This window comes from Bos taurus, chromosome 7 (assembly GCF_002263795.3).
Source record: "Bos taurus isolate L1 Dominette 01449 registration number 42190680 breed Hereford chromosome 7, ARS-UCD2.0, whole genome shotgun sequence".
Classification (NCBI taxonomy): domain Eukaryota; kingdom Metazoa; phylum Chordata; class Mammalia; order Artiodactyla; family Bovidae; genus Bos; species Bos taurus.
This window is the reverse complement of record NC_037334.1, coordinates 22875611-22894171: the sequence shown is the minus strand read 5'-3', so window position 1 is coordinate 22894171 and position 18561 is coordinate 22875611. Positions and strand designations below refer to the sequence as shown.

The 18561-nt window shown below is 36.7% G+C and overlaps 1 protein-coding gene across 6 annotated transcripts in view; it reads right to left on the bottom strand.

The window, feature by feature from the left end:
- Positions 1-18561, bottom strand: part of RAPGEF6 (Rap guanine nucleotide exchange factor 6) — a 228779-nt gene that overhangs the window by 160895 nt on the left and 49323 nt on the right. For 5 of the 6 annotated variants that reach the window (XM_003586275.6, XM_002688965.7, XM_024995044.2 and 2 more), the window contains one exon: positions 2043-2112. The exons of the other annotated variant lie outside the window; for it this stretch is intronic. In XM_003586275.6, coding sequence (XP_003586323.2) covers positions 2043-2112 — 70 coding nt within the window. The remainder of the gene's footprint in view (positions 1-2042; positions 2113-18561) is intronic. 6 annotated transcript variants of the gene reach the window in all.

Below are 18561 nucleotides of genomic sequence, written 5' to 3'. Positions count from 1 at the left end.
AGTGAAAAGTGAAAGTGAAGTTGCTCAGTTGTGTCCTACTCTTAGCAACCCCAAGGACTGCAGTCTACCAGGCTCCCCCACCCATGGGATTTTCCAGGCAAGAGTACTGGAGTGGGGTGCCATTGCCTTCTCCAAAATAAGTGTATATGTATATGTTAATACTCTAGCTAGTGGTGCTTTCTACACTGTTATGAGTAAGCAATTTTAAAACTGTCTTAAGTAAATATTTTGATGATAATGGAGACGAAGTTTCTCACCATTTAGTGAAAGAAGGTACAAATAAAAGAGAATATGAGAATTAACTCTAGGTTTTATAGATAGATATATATAAAAGAAATAAATACAAAGGTGTATATGTAAGTGTGTATGTATGTGTGTGTATATATATACACTCAGATGTATATTTTCTAGCTCTGTTCACTGAAAGGCCTTACAAGCACTGAGGCACCTGAAGCAATGGAAACAATCAGCTGCCAGATCTTGGCTTCTAAATACTGCTTTCCACTAAAAGCAAGCAGATCTCCTCACAGAAAAGGTTAACTCCAAGCTTGGGGCAAGACAAGAACAATTCTTCCCTTTAATTCAAAATGAAAATCGATAGCTATAAATTTAATAATTAATAAATTGAACTCTACATTTAAAAATGGCTAAGATAGTAAATTTCATCCTAAGTGTATTTTACCACAATAAAACAAAAGTATGCACAAGGTGTTGCTTAATCCAGATATAACTTATAGTCTGTCCTCTGTATACGTGGATTCAACCAACCAGACTGTAGTATTGCAGAATTTACTACTGAAAAATACCTGCATAAGTGGACTGAGCAGTTCAAATCCTTGCTGTCTAAGGGTCAACTGCATATGAAAACACTATGGCAAAAGCACCATTCTTTTCCCATAAAGCATGAGAAATACACATCACAAATAAACAAGAAAACCCTACCGCCTGAAGCAGTTTTCCTGCCGTGTCTCTCAATGCACTCATTTAAAAGAAAGAGTTCTGAGGCCTTAATAGATATGCCATGTATACCAACACTTAAAGAAAATAAACATAATACAATATATAGTCTAAGCCTTGAACAAACTTGAGAACCAATAAAATTTACTGAATATTTATTTACTATGTGGGAAGTACTGTGCAATACTATCAAAGACACAAACAGAATAAAAACTGATCTCAGCCTTTTAGGAGCTTAAAATCCAGTTGCTTATATGAAATTTAGGACACTAAGCTCATGACAACGTAGATGATCCAATTTGGCAAAGAGATCACAGAATCTACCTGAAGATGTCAATCTGACTATAACACTATGAAATAAAAAAGTAGTTTAGTTTTGAGCCCTGATATTAAAAGGCTACATTAAGAATTCAGCCTTGTTTCTCAATAGTTTAAATCAAATCAGATGACATGATCATCTACATGAGATGCTAGCAGGACAAAGCATCCATTCAATATTAGCTGTTTTCTAGTCAGGTCATCTCAGAACAAGGTAAAAGAGAGCTGTGTTCTGGATTCTTCAAATGCTGAGGGAAAAAAGTCTTATTTTCTAAAGTTAAATCAACTACCTAGCTTTAAAGTAAAGAACTAATCCTTAAATACACTCTTAAAATAAAATATTAAAATGTAAACCATTTATTTGGATATAATTGTGTCTCTTTTTTTCTATCTCTTTCTCTCAAGTCCAGGGTACAGAACACAGATGCTCAAAGATTATTACCTATATCGAATAGGAAAATCAGGGTTCCATTTCAGAGCTCTTATTTAAATTTTCTGGTGAATGTAGTAAAGGAGTTACCAAATTGGTAATACTTTAGATATAACTGCATCATGTTTCAAATTCTCTCAAGAATCAGAAAAAATATTCAAAGTGGGTGAAAATGCATCAAACTAGGTATATATAAACATATATGGTTTGATGCTACTTAGTAAAACATTAAAAAGTCACATTAAAGGAACCTTTTTGAGTATTTAAAAGATCACTACATTTAAAGTTGAAAGTGAAGCATAACAAAAAGGAATTCAACATTTTTTAAAGTTCTTACCACAATCATTTCTGAAGGCTCTAATACAAGACAATCACATCCTCTTTTTCCTCCAAACTGCTTACCAAAACTATAAAAACAGAAAAATATTTCTTTAGCAAAGGTTATAAAATGTATCAATACAGAAAAAAAAAAGAACCAAAAAAACTTAGATGTTAACCAAAAAATTGTGATTCTATTGCTTCAAGATTTTCTTAAAAACAAACAAAAAAACCCCTTCTTTTACTTGCCCAGATATGTGGCCTCAATACAGTGTGATAATTATTTTAAAAATTCTGCCTTCAACTAGTCTCTAAAACTGATTATAAAAGATATCTACCTAATCTCAAATTTTGAACATCTATTAGTATGTGTTGAATTAAAGAAAAACCACACTTGCTGCTGCTGCTTAGTCACTCAGTCATGTCTGACTCTGCGACTCCATGAACTATAGCCCACCAGGCTCCCCTGTCCATGGGGATTCTCCAGGCAAGAACACTGGAGTGGGTTGCCATGCCCTCCTCCAGGGGATCTTCCCAACCCAGGAACTGAACCTGGGTCTCCTACATTACAGACCGATTCTTTACCACTGAGCCACCAGGGAAGTCCTAAAACTACACCTACTGAAGAGTAACACTAAAATTACGGAATATTTTTTTAAAAAAACAAATTTTTGAAACTGATATAACAGACATAAAAACTTTCAAGATATTATCACTTGAATATATTAAAAAATGAAGTAAGATACAGAAGTGATTCATTAAAAAAAAAATTAGGGTTAAAGCCCCTAGATAGCTCTTTGGAAAAAATAAAAACTGCAGCACTACTCAAAGAAAATTTGAGTTTTTATGTATTTGTCTGGAAGAAAGATTTCTACGTAAATCAAAAGAAGCACGCATAAAGAAAATACTGGTATTTTCATTTTAAAAGATGAACTGAATTTTTTAAAAGGTGGGTTATAAAAAAATACTAGACACACAAAAGGATAACATATTTAACATGAAACAAAAGCAATCTAAAATACTATAAAATGGAAATTAAGTACCATGGTTAATTATAAAATATATAAATAAAACACTATAAAAAATAACTTTAAAACTCCACTAACAATGCAAGCAAAACTATAAATACCAAAATACAAACTTAATAAGGAAATACAGAAATCACTTATAAAAAAACTATACAATTTTATTGATGAATTGAAAATAGGGCTTAATAAAAGAAGTGATATAGCATATACTTACAAGGAAGCTATTATAAAAATGTCAACTTTCCACAAAGTATATGATTATATACAAATATTAGTTTATAACAAAATCCTAATCAAAATCCAAATGAACTTACTTTTTAACATAACAAAAAAATCACTGCTGTTTTTTCTTAAGCAATAGCCTGTATTTTTTTCTTGTTGTTCTTCCTCCCACCAAAATCCCTACCTTATGTAATACATAAAACAATGAAAGCAAATATGTAAAAGGCTACTTTAAAGATGGAATAACAGGGAATAGATTTACTCTCCTACATGAAAAAAAAAACAACAACAAAAAATGGAAAATCAGACAAAACACATTAAACAACGGTTTCAAGATTTTGGAAAGTAGGTAGGACATGTATATGGATGCTTTAGAGAGGAAATTAAAAACCCAAGATTACCCTTACAACATCCCAATTTTACTAAGTACAGGTAATCTCCAGGCCACAATGCAAAAAGGGAGAAACCTAGCAGAGTCTGCCAGTGTCACTGAATTGAAAAGACAAAGATAGATTTGGGGTGTGGAAAGCCTGGGCTTCCTGGTGGCTCAGAGGGTCACGAGTCTGTATTACGTATTCTACATAACTTGTATTATGTGGAAAGACCACATAATACACAGGACATTGGGTAGGATCGTCAGAAATTGATTTCCTTTGCAATGTGATAAATTAGTCTACACTAAAGAAGTACTTTTGCCTGGAAAGTCCCATGGACGGAGGAGCCCGGTGGGCTGCAGACCATGGGGTCCCTACAGTCTGACACGACTGAGCGACTTCACTTTCACCTTTCACATTCATGCATTGGAGAAGGCAATGGCTACCCATTCCAGTGTTCTTGCCTGGAGAATCCCAGGGACGGGAAGCCTGGTGGGCTGCCGTCTATGGGGTCACACAGAGTGGGACACGACTAAAGCGATGCAGCAGCAGCAGCAGCAGCAAAGAAGTGCTAGACTCACTCAAACAAATATTAAAGACTTAAAATAGATTCCAATTAAGTGAACTACATGTCAGAAGAAAGCCTAATACTACTCTAAAGAAATACACCAAAAGGTGAAATACAGCAACATAGAAATCTGACATCCAGTAAAACAAAAAAATACCGTGCAAAGAGGACTATATGATCCATAGCCAAAGAAAAACCAACCTATAAAAACAAATCTACAGTTGTCAGCAGTGAGAGAATCAACAGACAACACTGAAACAGCTATTTTTAAGTATGCTCCAAATGTTTAAGAAAGTGAGATAAACATGAATTCAACAGAGAAACAGAAGCTTTTTTTTTTTTTTTAAAGACCTAGTGGAATATTCTACCACATCACATATGTAGACACATGTCTGGTTGTACCAGTTTTTAGTAGTGTTAACAACGGTGAGTGGTTTCACACACTGTCAATTTGATATGCTCACAATACTATAAATCCTCCTATCAATTTTCCATCTATTAGATTTAGTATCCTTTTTTGATTGGTGACCAGACCTCAAGTGTTATTAGGGGCTACTGAAAAAGCCATTTTATAATTGTATCATTCCTTCTGAATTTATCAGCTAAAGTACTGAGGTAAAGAAACATACTCCAACTATTTGAATTCCTAGAACAATAACTTATACAAGAAAGGCATGAGAAAAGCTGCACTGGAGATGACATGACTGTACATTAAGTAAATTCTATACATTCTGTTTCCAGGTAATTCCAGCCCAGTGGTTAGCGCTCAGGGCTTTCACTGATGTGGCCTAGGTTTGATCCCTGGTCAAGGAACTAAGAAGCTGACTACAAGCAGCGTGGCACAGATTAAATTGGTACAGACAATTTTTTTTTTTTTAAAGAAAGGACAAGTGAATTTACCAAGATTGAAGGATTCAAGCTCAACATTCAAAAATCAATGCTTTTATTGTATATTATCAATGAACAATCTGGAAAAAAAATTTAATTCCATTAAAGGTAGAATGAAAACACAGAATACTTGAGATAAGTTTATAAAAACATGCACAAAACCTCCATAAAACTGCCAACTAAAAAAACTATAAAACACTGACAAGAAAATTACGATATCCTAAATAAGATATACCTCATTTATGGGTGGAAATGTTCTACAAATTCAATGTAATCAACAAGTTGCCTTAGAGACACTGACATGATGATTATAAAATTTACAGAGAAATGTAAAAGATCTAAAATAATTAAACCAATTTTGGAAAACAAGAAGACGGAATATTTATTTTATATTTCATGGTAATTTTATAAAGCTAGAATACTCAAGACAGTATGGCATCAGATTAATTTATAGATCAATAAAACAGGACCGAGGGAACAAAATCAGACCCACACATATATGTTCAATTGATTTTTGACGAAAGTGCCAAGGAAATTCAATGAGGGGAAAGATATTATCTACAAGTAGTGACAGAACAACGACATATCGATACAGAAAAAAGGAAGATTTTAATACCATAATCAAAAATGAGAAATGGATCAGAGATATAAATGAAAAAATGGAAATTAAAAACTTCTCACAGCACAGAATTTTTGTACATGTCCTAGACAAGGGTTACTGAGGAAGTTTCCTTCCATATAGCTAAATTTTAAAAATCTTATCATGAACGAGTTTTATCAAATATTTTTTTTCTGCTTACTGAAAGGATCATGTAGCTTCTGTCCACTCTTTTACTAATGGAGAATACTACATTAATTGTTTTATGGATTTTAAACTTCCTTGCATTCCTAGGATAAACCCAACCTGATCACAAATGTCTAATTCTTCTAATATATTCATGGATTTGGTCTGCTATTATTTTGTTAATTTCTATAGGTATGTTCAGGAGAAATAATTGCAGTTTTCTTAGAATAGTACATCATCATGATAATACTATATTCATAAAGGAGATTGAAAAGTTCCTTCTTCCATTTCTCAAAAGACTTTACGTATGTGTTAATGTTAATAATAATGCTTCATTAAACATTTATCTGTGGGGCCGAGCTGGCGTGAGCATTCAAGGTCCATTTCCAGCTTTGCTCGCTGGTAGAGCCTCTGGCTGTCCCGAGAGGGTGAGTTGGTACTAATGGTGTAGATTAGGGTCGGGGTGGCCCACATGGTCCTTGTCCTCCGGCTAAGAGGTCTCCTACCCACCCTTGGGTCTTCCCACCTCTGCTGCTGAGGGCCCCATGCTCCCCTAGCCTCTCCACAGGGAAGCGCTGGTGAACAGGGTGGCTCTCAGATTCCACTGGCTCTGAGAATTAAGACTGAATCAACCTGGAATCAAGATTGCTGGGAGAAATATCAATAACCTCAGATATGCAGATGACACCACCCTTATGGCAGAAAGTGAAGAAGAACTAAAGAGCCTCTTGATGAAAGTGAAAGAGGAGAGTGAAAAAGTTGGCTTAAAACTCAACATTCAGAAAACTAAGATCATGGCATGCGGTCCCATCACTTCATGGCAAATAGATGGGCAAACAGTGGAAACAGTGGCGAACTTTATTTTTTGGGGCTCCAAAATCACTGCAGATGGTAACTTCAGCTATGAAATTAAAATACATTTGTTCCTTGGAAGAAAAGCTATGACCAACCAAGACAGCATATTAAAAAGCAGAGACATTCACTTTGCCAACAAAGGTGCGTCTAGTCAAAACTATGGTTTTTCCAGTAGTCATGTTTGGATGTGAAAGCTGGACTAAAGGAAGGTTGAGTGCTGAAGAATTGATGCTTTTGAACTGTGGTGTTGGAGAAGACTCTTGAGAGTCCCTTGGACTGCAAGGAGATCCAACCAATCCATCCTAAAGGAGATCAGTTATGAATATTCAATGAAAGGATTGATGCTGAAGCTGAAACTCCAATACTTTGGCCACCTGATGCAAAGAACTGACTCACTGGAAAAGACCCTGATGCTGGGAAAGACTGAAGGCAGGAGGAGAAGGGGACGACAGAGGATGAGATGGTTGGATGGCATCACTGGCTCGATGGACATGAGTTTGAGCAAAGTCCGGGAGCTGGTGATGGACAGGGAAGCCTGGCGTGCTGCAGTCCATGGGGTTGCAGGGACGAACACAACTGAACAACCAAAATTAACTGAAATATCTGAAAAATGCTTAGCAGTAAAGCCATCTAGGCCTATGCATTTCCTTATGGGAATATATATAATAACTAATTTACTTTTTAAAGGATATTAGAATTCCTAATTGTTTTTGAGTGTATTTATATTAATATATATCTTTTTTTCTTTTCCCATGCAGCTTGTGGGATCTTAGTTTCCAGACAGACAGAGATTAGTTCTCCACCCCTTGCACTGGAGGCTCAGAGACCCAACCACTGGACTGCCAGGGAAGTTGCCAGTGTATGTCTTTTTAAGATTTGTTCAATTTATTAGTATAAACTGGCTGATAAACTTCCCTAAGAATACTTTTAATTTCTGTAAGATAGTAATATCCCCTTTTTCAATACCTAATATTGATAATCTGTGTATTCTCTATTTTAAAAGGGCAATCTATCTCAAGGTATAACAATTTTATAGATCTTTTCAAAGAACTTTTCGTTTCATTGATTTTTCTCTACTATTTTTCTGTTTTTTCACTGATCTCCACTCAAACTTCTGTTCACTTTGAGTTTACTTTATTATTCTTAAGCTGGAAAAACTTAAGATGGTTGAATTGAGACCATAAAAGTACTAAGACTTTCCCTCTAAGGGCCTTCAGCTGAATTCCATAAATTGTGATGTGTGTTCATTTTCATTCATCAAAATACTTTCTAATTTCTGTTATCACTCTTCCTCAAATTATAGGTCATTTTCAAAGGCACTGTTTCAATTCCCACATTTTTCTCTGGTATCCATTTACAATTCAATTCCAATACACTTAAGAGGACAAACTCTGTATGATTTCAATCCTTTTTAACTTACTGAGACTTGTTTTATGGTCTAAAATAAGCTCTATCTTGCATAAAGATGTAAGTCTGAAAAAACCATTAAATCAAAGTGGCTGATAGACTTAAGCTTTATTAATTTTTCATTATAGCAGTTATATCACTTATTGAGAGTAGAGTTTTGAGATATCAGCCATTACTGCTGGTGTGAAGGATTACATTAGTTGTTTTTGATTACTGAACCAGCCTTGTGTACCTAAGTTAAATCCCATTTGGTTATGTTGTGTAGTTCTTTTTATACATCTCTACCATATTTGAATCTGGTTCCTATGTTTGCTCTGTCTCTTCCAACTGTTTTTTACCCTTTAGAAACCCTTGTAATTTTTTCTTGCTAGTGAGAAATGATGTAATGGATAAAAGGAACTACTTACAAATATACCTTTAGTAATATGCTAGTAAGGTGTGATAGGAGGGGAAGTACATTATAGTTCTAAGATTATGTCTCTTCTAGTGAGTCTTTGCCAGTGGACTGAATTTCACATGTTTCTCTGTTGTTCTCCTTTTAGGTGGGACAGCATTGCTAGAGTAGGCTGCTGCTGCTGCTAAGTCACTTCAGTCGTGTCCGACTCTTAGCGACCCCATGGACTGCAGCCCACCAGGCTCCTTCATCCATGGGATTTTCCAGGCAAGAGTACAGGCTGCTGCTGCTAAGTTGCTTCAGTCGTGTCCGACTCTGTGCAACCCCATAGACGGCAGCCCACCAGGCTCCCCTGTCCCTGGGATTCTCCAGGCAAGAACACTGGAGTGGGTTGCCATTTCCTTTTCCAATGCATGAAAGTGAAAAGTGAAAGTAAAGTCACTCAGTCATGTCCAACTCTTCGTGACCCAACGGACTGCACCCTACCAGGCTCCTCCGTCCATGGGGTTTTCCAGGGGAGTACCGGAGTATACAGCTGAGTTATTTACCTTTCTGCACGTCTAGGCTCTAATGGAATAGTTTCTCCTAAAGGCATGCGGAAACAGTGGAAACAGTGTCAGACTATTTTTCTGGGCTCCAAAATCACTACAGATGGTGACTGCAGCCATGAATTAAAAGATGCTTACTCCTTGGAAGGAAAGTTATGACCAACCTAGATAGCATATTCAAAAGCAGACATTACTTTGCCAACAAAGGTTCGTCTAGTCAAGGCTATGGTTTTTCCTGTGGTCATGTATGGATGTGAGAGTTGGACTGTGAAGAAGGCTGAGCGCTGAAGAATTGATGCTTTTGAACTGTGGTGTTGGAGAAGACTCTTGAGAGTCCCTTGGACTGCAATGAGATCCAACCAGTCCATTCTGAAGGAGATCAGCCCTGGGTGTTCTTTGGAAGGAATGATGCTAAAGCTGAAGCTCCAGTACTTTGGCCACCTCATGTGAAGAGTTGACTCATTGGAAAAGACTCTGACGCTGCGAGGGATTGGGGGCAGGAGGAGAAGGGGACGACAGAGGATAAGATGGCTGGATGGCATCACTGACTCGATGGACGTGAGTCTCAGTGAACTCCAGGAGTTGGTGATGGACAGGGAGGCCTGGCGTGCCGCAATTCATGGGGTCGCAAAGAGTTGGACACGACTGAGCGACTAATCTGATCTGAAAGGCAGACATTCTTAAGAAAGCTGTAGCATGTTTCAAAATGTTTCCTTTTTCCTCCCCTCTGACAGAAGCACAAAGGGCTTTTTCTCTATTATTCACTATGAGAACCTGTTTGAGATCTATGAGAACCTGTTTGAGATCTATGAGGTAAAACGCAAAAAAGGGTGGAGGTTCTTTCAATGACTTGGTCTTGCCTGATTTTTTTTTTTTTTTAAACTCTGAGAGTAGTCCACACTGAGTCTCCAGAAGTTCATCAATTACAGTTCAATTTTCCTACACTGACATTAGCTGCCTCAGAGACTGTTGCTCTAAGTTTTGATTTTTTTGTATTCATCTGTCATTCTCTTTAATTTGGGGACAGCAGTTTCCCTTGTTACCTCACTTCCCTTCTGGACCTAAGAAAAGTTATTTATTTTTCAGTCTATTCAGTTTTGTATTAGGTTGGTACAAAAGTAACTGCGGTTTTGGACCATGAATTTTAAATCATTATAACTAGGATCAATTTGTTAATTGATCTTTTGTTAATCAAAATAGGAACCATTATAATCAACACATTTTTGCCAATGAGAAATAAGTTTGTTTATTCCTATATATAGTTCAAATATTATAAGTAGCAAGTAATAAGTCATTAGCTTCCCTGGTGGCTCAGATGGCAAAACATCTGTCAGCAATGCAGGAGACCCAGGTTCGACACCTGGGTCGGGAAGATCTCCTGGAAAAGGGAATGGCAACCCACTCCAGTATTCTTGCCTGGAGAATTCCATGGATAGAGGAGCCTGGTGGGCTACAGTTCATGGGGCCACAAAGAGTCAGACACGGCTGAGCAACTAACACTATCTACTAAGCCATCAGCAAAAAAAAAAAGTGAGAAATGCACATTAAATTGATGTTTAACATAACCACATTTATTTAAGAATGTACTCCAATTTCAAATGGTAATATTCAACAATGCAATTGCAATTACTCTTAAACCAACCTAATAGTTGTTATTAGAACACAGTGGCAATTTCCAAGATTCTTACATGGCCTAGCAGAAACTGGAATTCCAAGAATATTTTGTATCTACAGATTAATACGAGGAGACGTGCACTTAACAATACTGCATCTTCCTGGGTATGAACATGGATTGTTTCTACATATATTTACATTGTCTTTAATTTCACTTATTAACATTTTACATTTTTCAGTGTATAAGTTTTTTACTTTTAAAAATTGTTAAATTATTTCTTAATATTTTTGAGGTTATTCTGAATACATTATTTTCTTAACTTCATTTTAAATCTTATTCACTGCTAGCATAAAGAAATACAATTAGTTTTTATATATTGATTTTATATCCTGTGACCATGATATACTTTAAATTTTACTAGTTAAGTTTGTAGATCCCTCTACACACAAAAACTGGTAGTTTTATTTCTTCCTTTCCATTCTGTATGCAACACCCATTCATGATAAAACTCTCAATAAGCAAGAAATAGGGGGGAACTTTCTCAACTTGGTAACAACTATCGGACAAAACACCAACAGCTAGCACCACACTTAATGGTGAGAAACTCAACGCTTTACTAAGAGCAGAAACAAAGCAATGATGCTCCCTCTAAAGCATGGCTTTTAAGATAGTATCGGGGCCTCCCTAATGGTCCAGTGGTTAAGAATACACCTTGCAAAGCTAGGCACACCAGGTCAATTCCTGGTCCAGGAAGATCCCACATGCCCAGGAGTAATGCGGCCTGTGCCACAACTTCTGAGACAGCGCTCTAGAGCCCAGGAGACACAACTACTGAGCCCACGCACTGCAGCTACTGAAGTCTGCATGCTTAGAGCCTCTGTTCCACAACAAGATAAGCCACCACAATGAGAAGCTCATATACCACAATGAAGAGTAGCCCCACTTGCTGCAAGTAGAGAAAACCCTCACACAACAATGAAGATGCATCACAGCCAACAAATAAATCTTTAAAAATATATATTAAAAAAAACGATGGTATTGGAAGTCCTAGCTAATATAATAAGAAAAGGAAATAAGAGGTATACAGATGGGAGGGAAGACACAAAACTGTCCTTGTTCTCAGATGATTTGATCATTCATGTAGAAAACCTGAAAAAACTGACCAAGAAAACTCCTGAAACTAATAAGTGATTACAGCAAGGCTGCAGGATGCAAGGCTAACATATCATTGGTCAGGGGATTTTTGCAGAAACTAATGTCTGTTGTTGGCAATTTGTTATATATGTGAATATTGAAATGTCTCCAGTCAATAACATTTGGGTAACAAAAGACATACTAATATTTCTCTGGTCAATAAGTTGTTAACATGCAAAAATTAACTGCTTTCCTATAATAACAGCAAGAATATGTGGGATGTGATACAACAAACACCATCTGCATTAGCATAACTGAAAATAAAATACAGTTGACCCATGAACAACACAGGGGTTAGGGATACCAAACCTTCCTGAGTCAAAAATCTGAGTATAATTTTACAGTCAATCCTCCACACTGGCAGTTGCACATCTGCTAATTCAACCAACTGTGAATCCTGTATTACTGTAGAATTTAGTGGGAAAAAAAAATCTATGTGTAAGTGGACTTTTGTAATTCAAACCAGAATTTTCTAAGGGTCAATTGTACTATGGTAAAAATCTAACAAAATCTACATAAAATCTATGTAAGAAAAATTACAAAACTCTAATAAAAAATTATCAAAGAAGAAATAAATAAATGAAGTGACAATCCTTGTTCATGGACAGAAAGACTCAATTTTGTCAAGATGTCAGTACTTCCCACTTGATTTTAGACCAATGCAATGCCAATCAAAATTCCATAAAGTTATTTTGTGGATAGTCAACACAACATTGAAAGAGAAGAAAAAAAAAATCAAAGGGCTGATGCTGTCAGACTTCAAGATTTACCACAAAGCTACAGTTATCAAGACAGTGTGGTATTGTTGAAAGAATAAATACATCAATGTAACAAAACAAAGAGCCCAGGGATAGACCTCTGTAAATACAGTCAACCCATCTTTGACAAAGAAGCAAAGGAAGCACAATGGAGCAAAGTTAGTCTTTTTAACAAATGGTGCTGAAACAACTGGATGTCCACATCTTAAAAAACATAATTTAGACACACTTTACAAAAATTAACTCAAAATTGACCACATACCTAAATATAAAATGCAAAACTACAAAACTCTACAAGATAATACAGGAGAAAACCTAGATGACGCTGGGTATAGCAATGATTTATCTACAACACTAAAGGCAAGATATATAAAATAGTAACAGATAAGCTGAACCTCATTAAAATTAAAAACTGCTCTACAAAAGACATAGTTAAGAGAATGAGACAAGCCACTGACTGGCAGAAAATATCTGAAAAGGTAGTTCTGATAAAGAATTGATGCTTTTGAACTATGGTCTTGGAGAAGACTTGAGAGTCCCTTGGACTGCAAGGAGATCCAACCAGCCAATCGTAAGGGAATTCAGTCCTGAATATTCACTGGAAGGACTGATGCTGAAGCTGAAACTCCAATACTTTGGCCACCTGATGCAAAAAACCGACTGGAACATGCTGGGAATTTTCCAGCTGGGAACTGATTTTCATGCTGGGAATGACCAAAGGCAGGAGGAGACGGGGATGACAGAGGATGAGATGGTTGGAGGGCATCATCGACTCAAGGGACATGAGTTTGAACAAGCTCTGGGAATTGGTGATGGACAGGGAAGCCTGACTGCTGCAGTCCATGGGGCTGCAAAGAGTCGGACAGGACTGAGTGATTGAACTCAACTGAGTTCTGATAAAAGATCGTTGTCTAAAACATATAAATAACTCTTAAAACAAAGATACGAAAACAACATAATTAAAAAATGGGTGAAAGACCTTAACAGACACTCCAGCAAAGAATGCAAATTAAAGTAACAAGATACCACAACACTTCATCAGAAACACCAAAATCCCGATCCCTGACAATACCAAATGCTGCAAAAGACGTGGAGGAAAAGAACTCTCATTCATTGCTGCTAATAATGCAAAACAGTACAGCCACTTTGGGAGACAGTTTGGCAATTTCTTACACAACTAAAAATACTCTTACCATATGATTCTGTAATCATGTTCCCTGGTATTTACCCAAAGGAGCTGAAAATTTATATCCACAGAAACACTTGCACCTCGATGTTTATAGCAACTATTCACAATTGGCAAAATATGGAGGCAACCAAGACACGCTTCAGTATGTGAATGGATAAACTGTGGTACATTCAGATGACAGACTATTATTCAGTGCTATAAGAAATGAGCTATTAAGCTATGAAAAGACATGGAGGAAACTTATATTATGTATTTCTAAGTGAAAGAATCCAATCTGAAAACACTATACATGGTATGATTTCAACTATATGACACTGTGGAAAATGCAAAACTATAAAAAAGCCAGGGGTTGGTGGAAAGGAAGGAATTAACAGGTGGAACTCAGGAATCTGAGGTCTGGGAAACTAATACTATAATGGTGAAAATATAACTTTGTATGTTTGTCCAAACACAAAGAGTGTACACTACCAAGAATGAACCCTAATATAAACTGTACTTTGAGTGAGGTTCATCAACTCTAACAAATGCACCACTTTTGTGAGAGTAGCTCATAATGGTGGAGACTATGCATGAGTAGGGGCAGAAAGTATATGAAAAATCTGTATACCTTCCACTCCAGGCTATAAACCTAAAATTGCTATAAAAAATAGTCTATTATGAAATAAACAATAAATCAGTTTTTATGAGAATCCTATCAGGATTTATAAAACAAGCATATCCTTACATTCATATGGAAAAACAACCTAAAATAAGCAAAATCACTCTAAAAATGAACAAAGCTGTAAGACTCACAGTACTGATTTGACAACTTACAACAAGCCACAATAATTAAGACAGAAGATTAGCACCAAGATAGAAAAATAGTTAAATGAAACAGAGTAAACATTAGTTCAGCAAAAGCAAACGAACAGACATATATATGGTCAACTGATTTTTCAACAAAAGCAATTCAATGCCTTCTAAAACGACACTGGGTCAACCGGCTATTCTTAAGCAAAAACACAAAACAAAGAGAAACAAAAACAAAACCAAAATGAAGTCATAATGAACTAGACCAAAATATAACTGCTGAAACTGAAAACCATCTAGAAGAAATCATAAGAGAAAACTATGCAATTAGGCTAAACAAAGATTTCTTAAGATACACCAGCAAAATCAAGGTCCTCAAAAGAAAAAAAAAACAAAACTGAATCTCATGAAAATATAAAACACTTGTGCTTCAGAAGACATTATTAAGAAAAGGAAAAAACAAGCCACAGAAAAAAGAAAATGCATGCATATCATATATCTGACAAAGAATTTGTATCTAAAACATCTAAGTTCTTAAAACTTGGTAAGACAAACACAATTAAAAATCATACATCTCATGAAGAACTTATATCTAAAACATAAATTCTTACAACTTAAGACAGATAATGGGGAAACGCTTTGAACAGACATTTCAGCAAAGGTACAGGAATGCTTAATAAGCACATAAGAGCCTCAACAGTAATAGTCACTGTGAAATACAAGTTAAAATCACTGAGATAGTTAAACACATACTAGAAGAGAAATAATCAAAAGACTGTCAATACCAAGTGAAGGAGAGGATGCAGAAAAATGAGATCCATGGTATGTTCTTGGTCAGTATGTAACACAATAGTCATCCTTTAAGCAATTTGGACCTTTCCTCAAAAGTTAAATATATATTTATATGACATAGCAATTCCCTCCTGCATATCTACAAAAGAAAAAATAAATACACAGCCCATGTAAAGACATGTATTTATTTGAATCTTTATAGCAGCATTATTCATAGAAGCCTCTAAACTAAAACAATCAAATTTCAAACTTTTCATCTTCTCATGAATGGCTAGACAAAATGTGAAATCTTCTTAAAATGAAATACAACTTAACAATTGAAAAAAATAGACATGCTACAACTATTATAGTCTAAAACAGTGATGAACCTCAAACACATTATGCTAAGTGAAAAATGCCAAAACAAAGACTACTTTTAAATATCTGCACAAGGTAGATATTGAGACAGAAAGTCTGTCAGGTTTTAACTGCAAAAGGGCATGCAAAACTTTTTCAGGTAAAGGAAGTCTAAAACTATGGTGTACCAATGTATATATATTAATCATAAAAACTTATGGGTGAATTTTATGGTATGTAAATTATACACCAGTAAAGCTAGTTTAAGAAAACTGTCTAAGAATACACAGAAGAGAATATTTACAAACTTGGAATAGGCAAAGATTAGTAGAACACGTTTAAGTACTTCAAACAAATTAGTAGAACACTTAAGTACTTTGGACCTCTCACACTTAAAGAAGTTATCATTGAAAAACAAAAAGGCAAGACATAATCTGGGAAAAATACTGAAGAATTGATGCTTTCAAACTGTGGTGGTGGAGAAGCCTCTTAAGAGTTCCTTGGACAGTAACAAGATTAAACCAGTCCATCCTAAAGGAAATCAACCCTGAATATTCATTGGAAGGACTGATGCCAAAGTTCCAATACTTTGGCCACCTCTTGCAAAGAGCCAACTCATTGGCAAAGATCCCGATGATGGGAAAGATTGAGGGCTGGAAGAGAAGGGGGTGATGGAGGATGAGATGGTTGGATGGCATCAACCTATTCAATGAACTTGAGTTTGAGCATGGAGGAGGAATCTATTTGTCCTCATTGGAAAAGACACATATTCTAGATATGATTGGCTTTTGCCATCCACAATGCTTCTGCCAGAAGCACTATCCACAGGCTCACAAAATGCCATCTATAGCCTCAGCACTCTAGATAGCATCATTTTCAATCAAGGTACTCATTTTGCAGCAGCAAAAGTACAGCAATAATTTCTGTTATGTATCTGCTCAACAGGCAGAATACATGGATTTCATATTCAAGACATGGAAGTAACAGTGGTTCTTCTCACTGTTATACTTAGTAACTCATACATAGAATTTGTACTTCCTCTTCCGAAAACTTTGAGCTCTGCTGGTTTGAGTCTTGCTGCTGCTAAGTCGCTTCAGTCGTGTCCGACTCTGTGCAACCCCATGGACTGCAGCCTACCAGGCTTCTCTGTCCCTGGGATTCTCCAGGCAAGAACACTGGAGTGGGGTGCGATTTCCTTCTCCAATGCATGAAAGTGGAAAGTGAAAGTGAAATCGCCCAGTCGTGTTTGACTCTTAGCGACCCCATGGACTGCAGCCTACCAGGCTCCTCCATCCATGGGATTTTCCGAGCGACAGTACTGGAGTGGGGTGCCATTGCCTTAGTCCCGCTAGATTATTTCTAGCAGGAACACAGCAATGGTTCCACTGAATTAGTGACTTCCACCTGGCCACTGAGATGAGTGCAACTGTGTGGTAGTTTGAGCATTCTTTGGCATTGCCTTTCTTTGGGATTGGAATGAAAATTGACCTTTTTCAGTCCTGTGGCCACTGCTGAGTTTTCCAAATTTGCTGGCATATTGAGTGCAGCACTTTCACAGCATCATCTTTCAGGATTTAGAATAGCTCAACTGGAATTCCATCACCTCCACTAGCTTTGTTCGTAGTGATGCTTTCTAAGGCCCACTTGACTTCACATTGCAGGATGTCTGGCTCTAGGTCAGTGATCACACCATTGTGATTATCTGGGTCGTGAAGATCTTTTTTGTACAGTTCTTCTGTGTATTCTTGCCACCTCTTCTTAATATCTTCTGCTTCTGTTAGGTCCATACTATTTCTGTCCTTTATCGAGCCCATCTTTGCATGAAATGTTCCTTTGGTATCTCTGATTTTCTTGAAGAGATCCCTAGTCTTTCCCATTCTGTTGTTTTCCTCTATTTCTTTGCATTGATCGCTGAAGAAGGCTTTCTTATCTCTTCTTGCTATTCTTTGGAACTCTGCATTCAGATGTTTATATCTTTCCTTTTCTCCTTTGCTTTTCGCTTCTCTTCTTTTCACAGCTATTTGTAAGGCCTCCCCAGACAGCCATTTTGCTTTTTTGCATTTCTTTTCCATGGGGATGGTCTTGATCCCTGTCTCCTGTACAATGTCATGAACCTCATTCCATAGCTCATCAGGCACTCTATATATCAGATCTAGACCCTTAAATCTATTTCTCACTTCCACTGCATAATCATAAGGGATCTGATTTAGGTCATACCTGAATGGTCTAGTGGTTTTCCCTACTTTCTTCAATTTAAGTCTGAATTTGGCAATAAGGAGTTCATGGTCTGAGCCACAGTCAGCTCCTGGTCTTCTTTTTGCTGACTGTATAGAGCTTCTCCATCTTTGGCTGCAAAGAATATAATCAATCTGATTTCGGTGTTGACCATCTGGTGATGTCCATGTATAGAGTCTTCTCTTGTGTTGTTGGAAGAGGGTGTTTGTTATGACCAGTGCATTTTCTTGGCAAAACACTATTAGTCTTTGTCCTGCTTCATTCTGTACTCCAAGGCCAAATTTGCCTGTTACCCCAGGTGTTTCTTGACTTCCTACTTTTGCATTCCAGTCCCCTATAATGAAAAGGACATCTTTTTTGGGTGTTCGTTCTAAAAGGTCTTGTAGGTCTTCATAGAACCGTTCAACTTCAGCATCTTCAGCGTTACTGGTTGGGCCATAGACTTGGATTACTGTGATATTGAATGGTTTGCCTTGGAAACAAACAGAGATCATTCTTTTGTTTTTGAGATTGCATCCAAGTACTGCATTTCGGACTCTTGTTGACCATGATGGCTACTCCA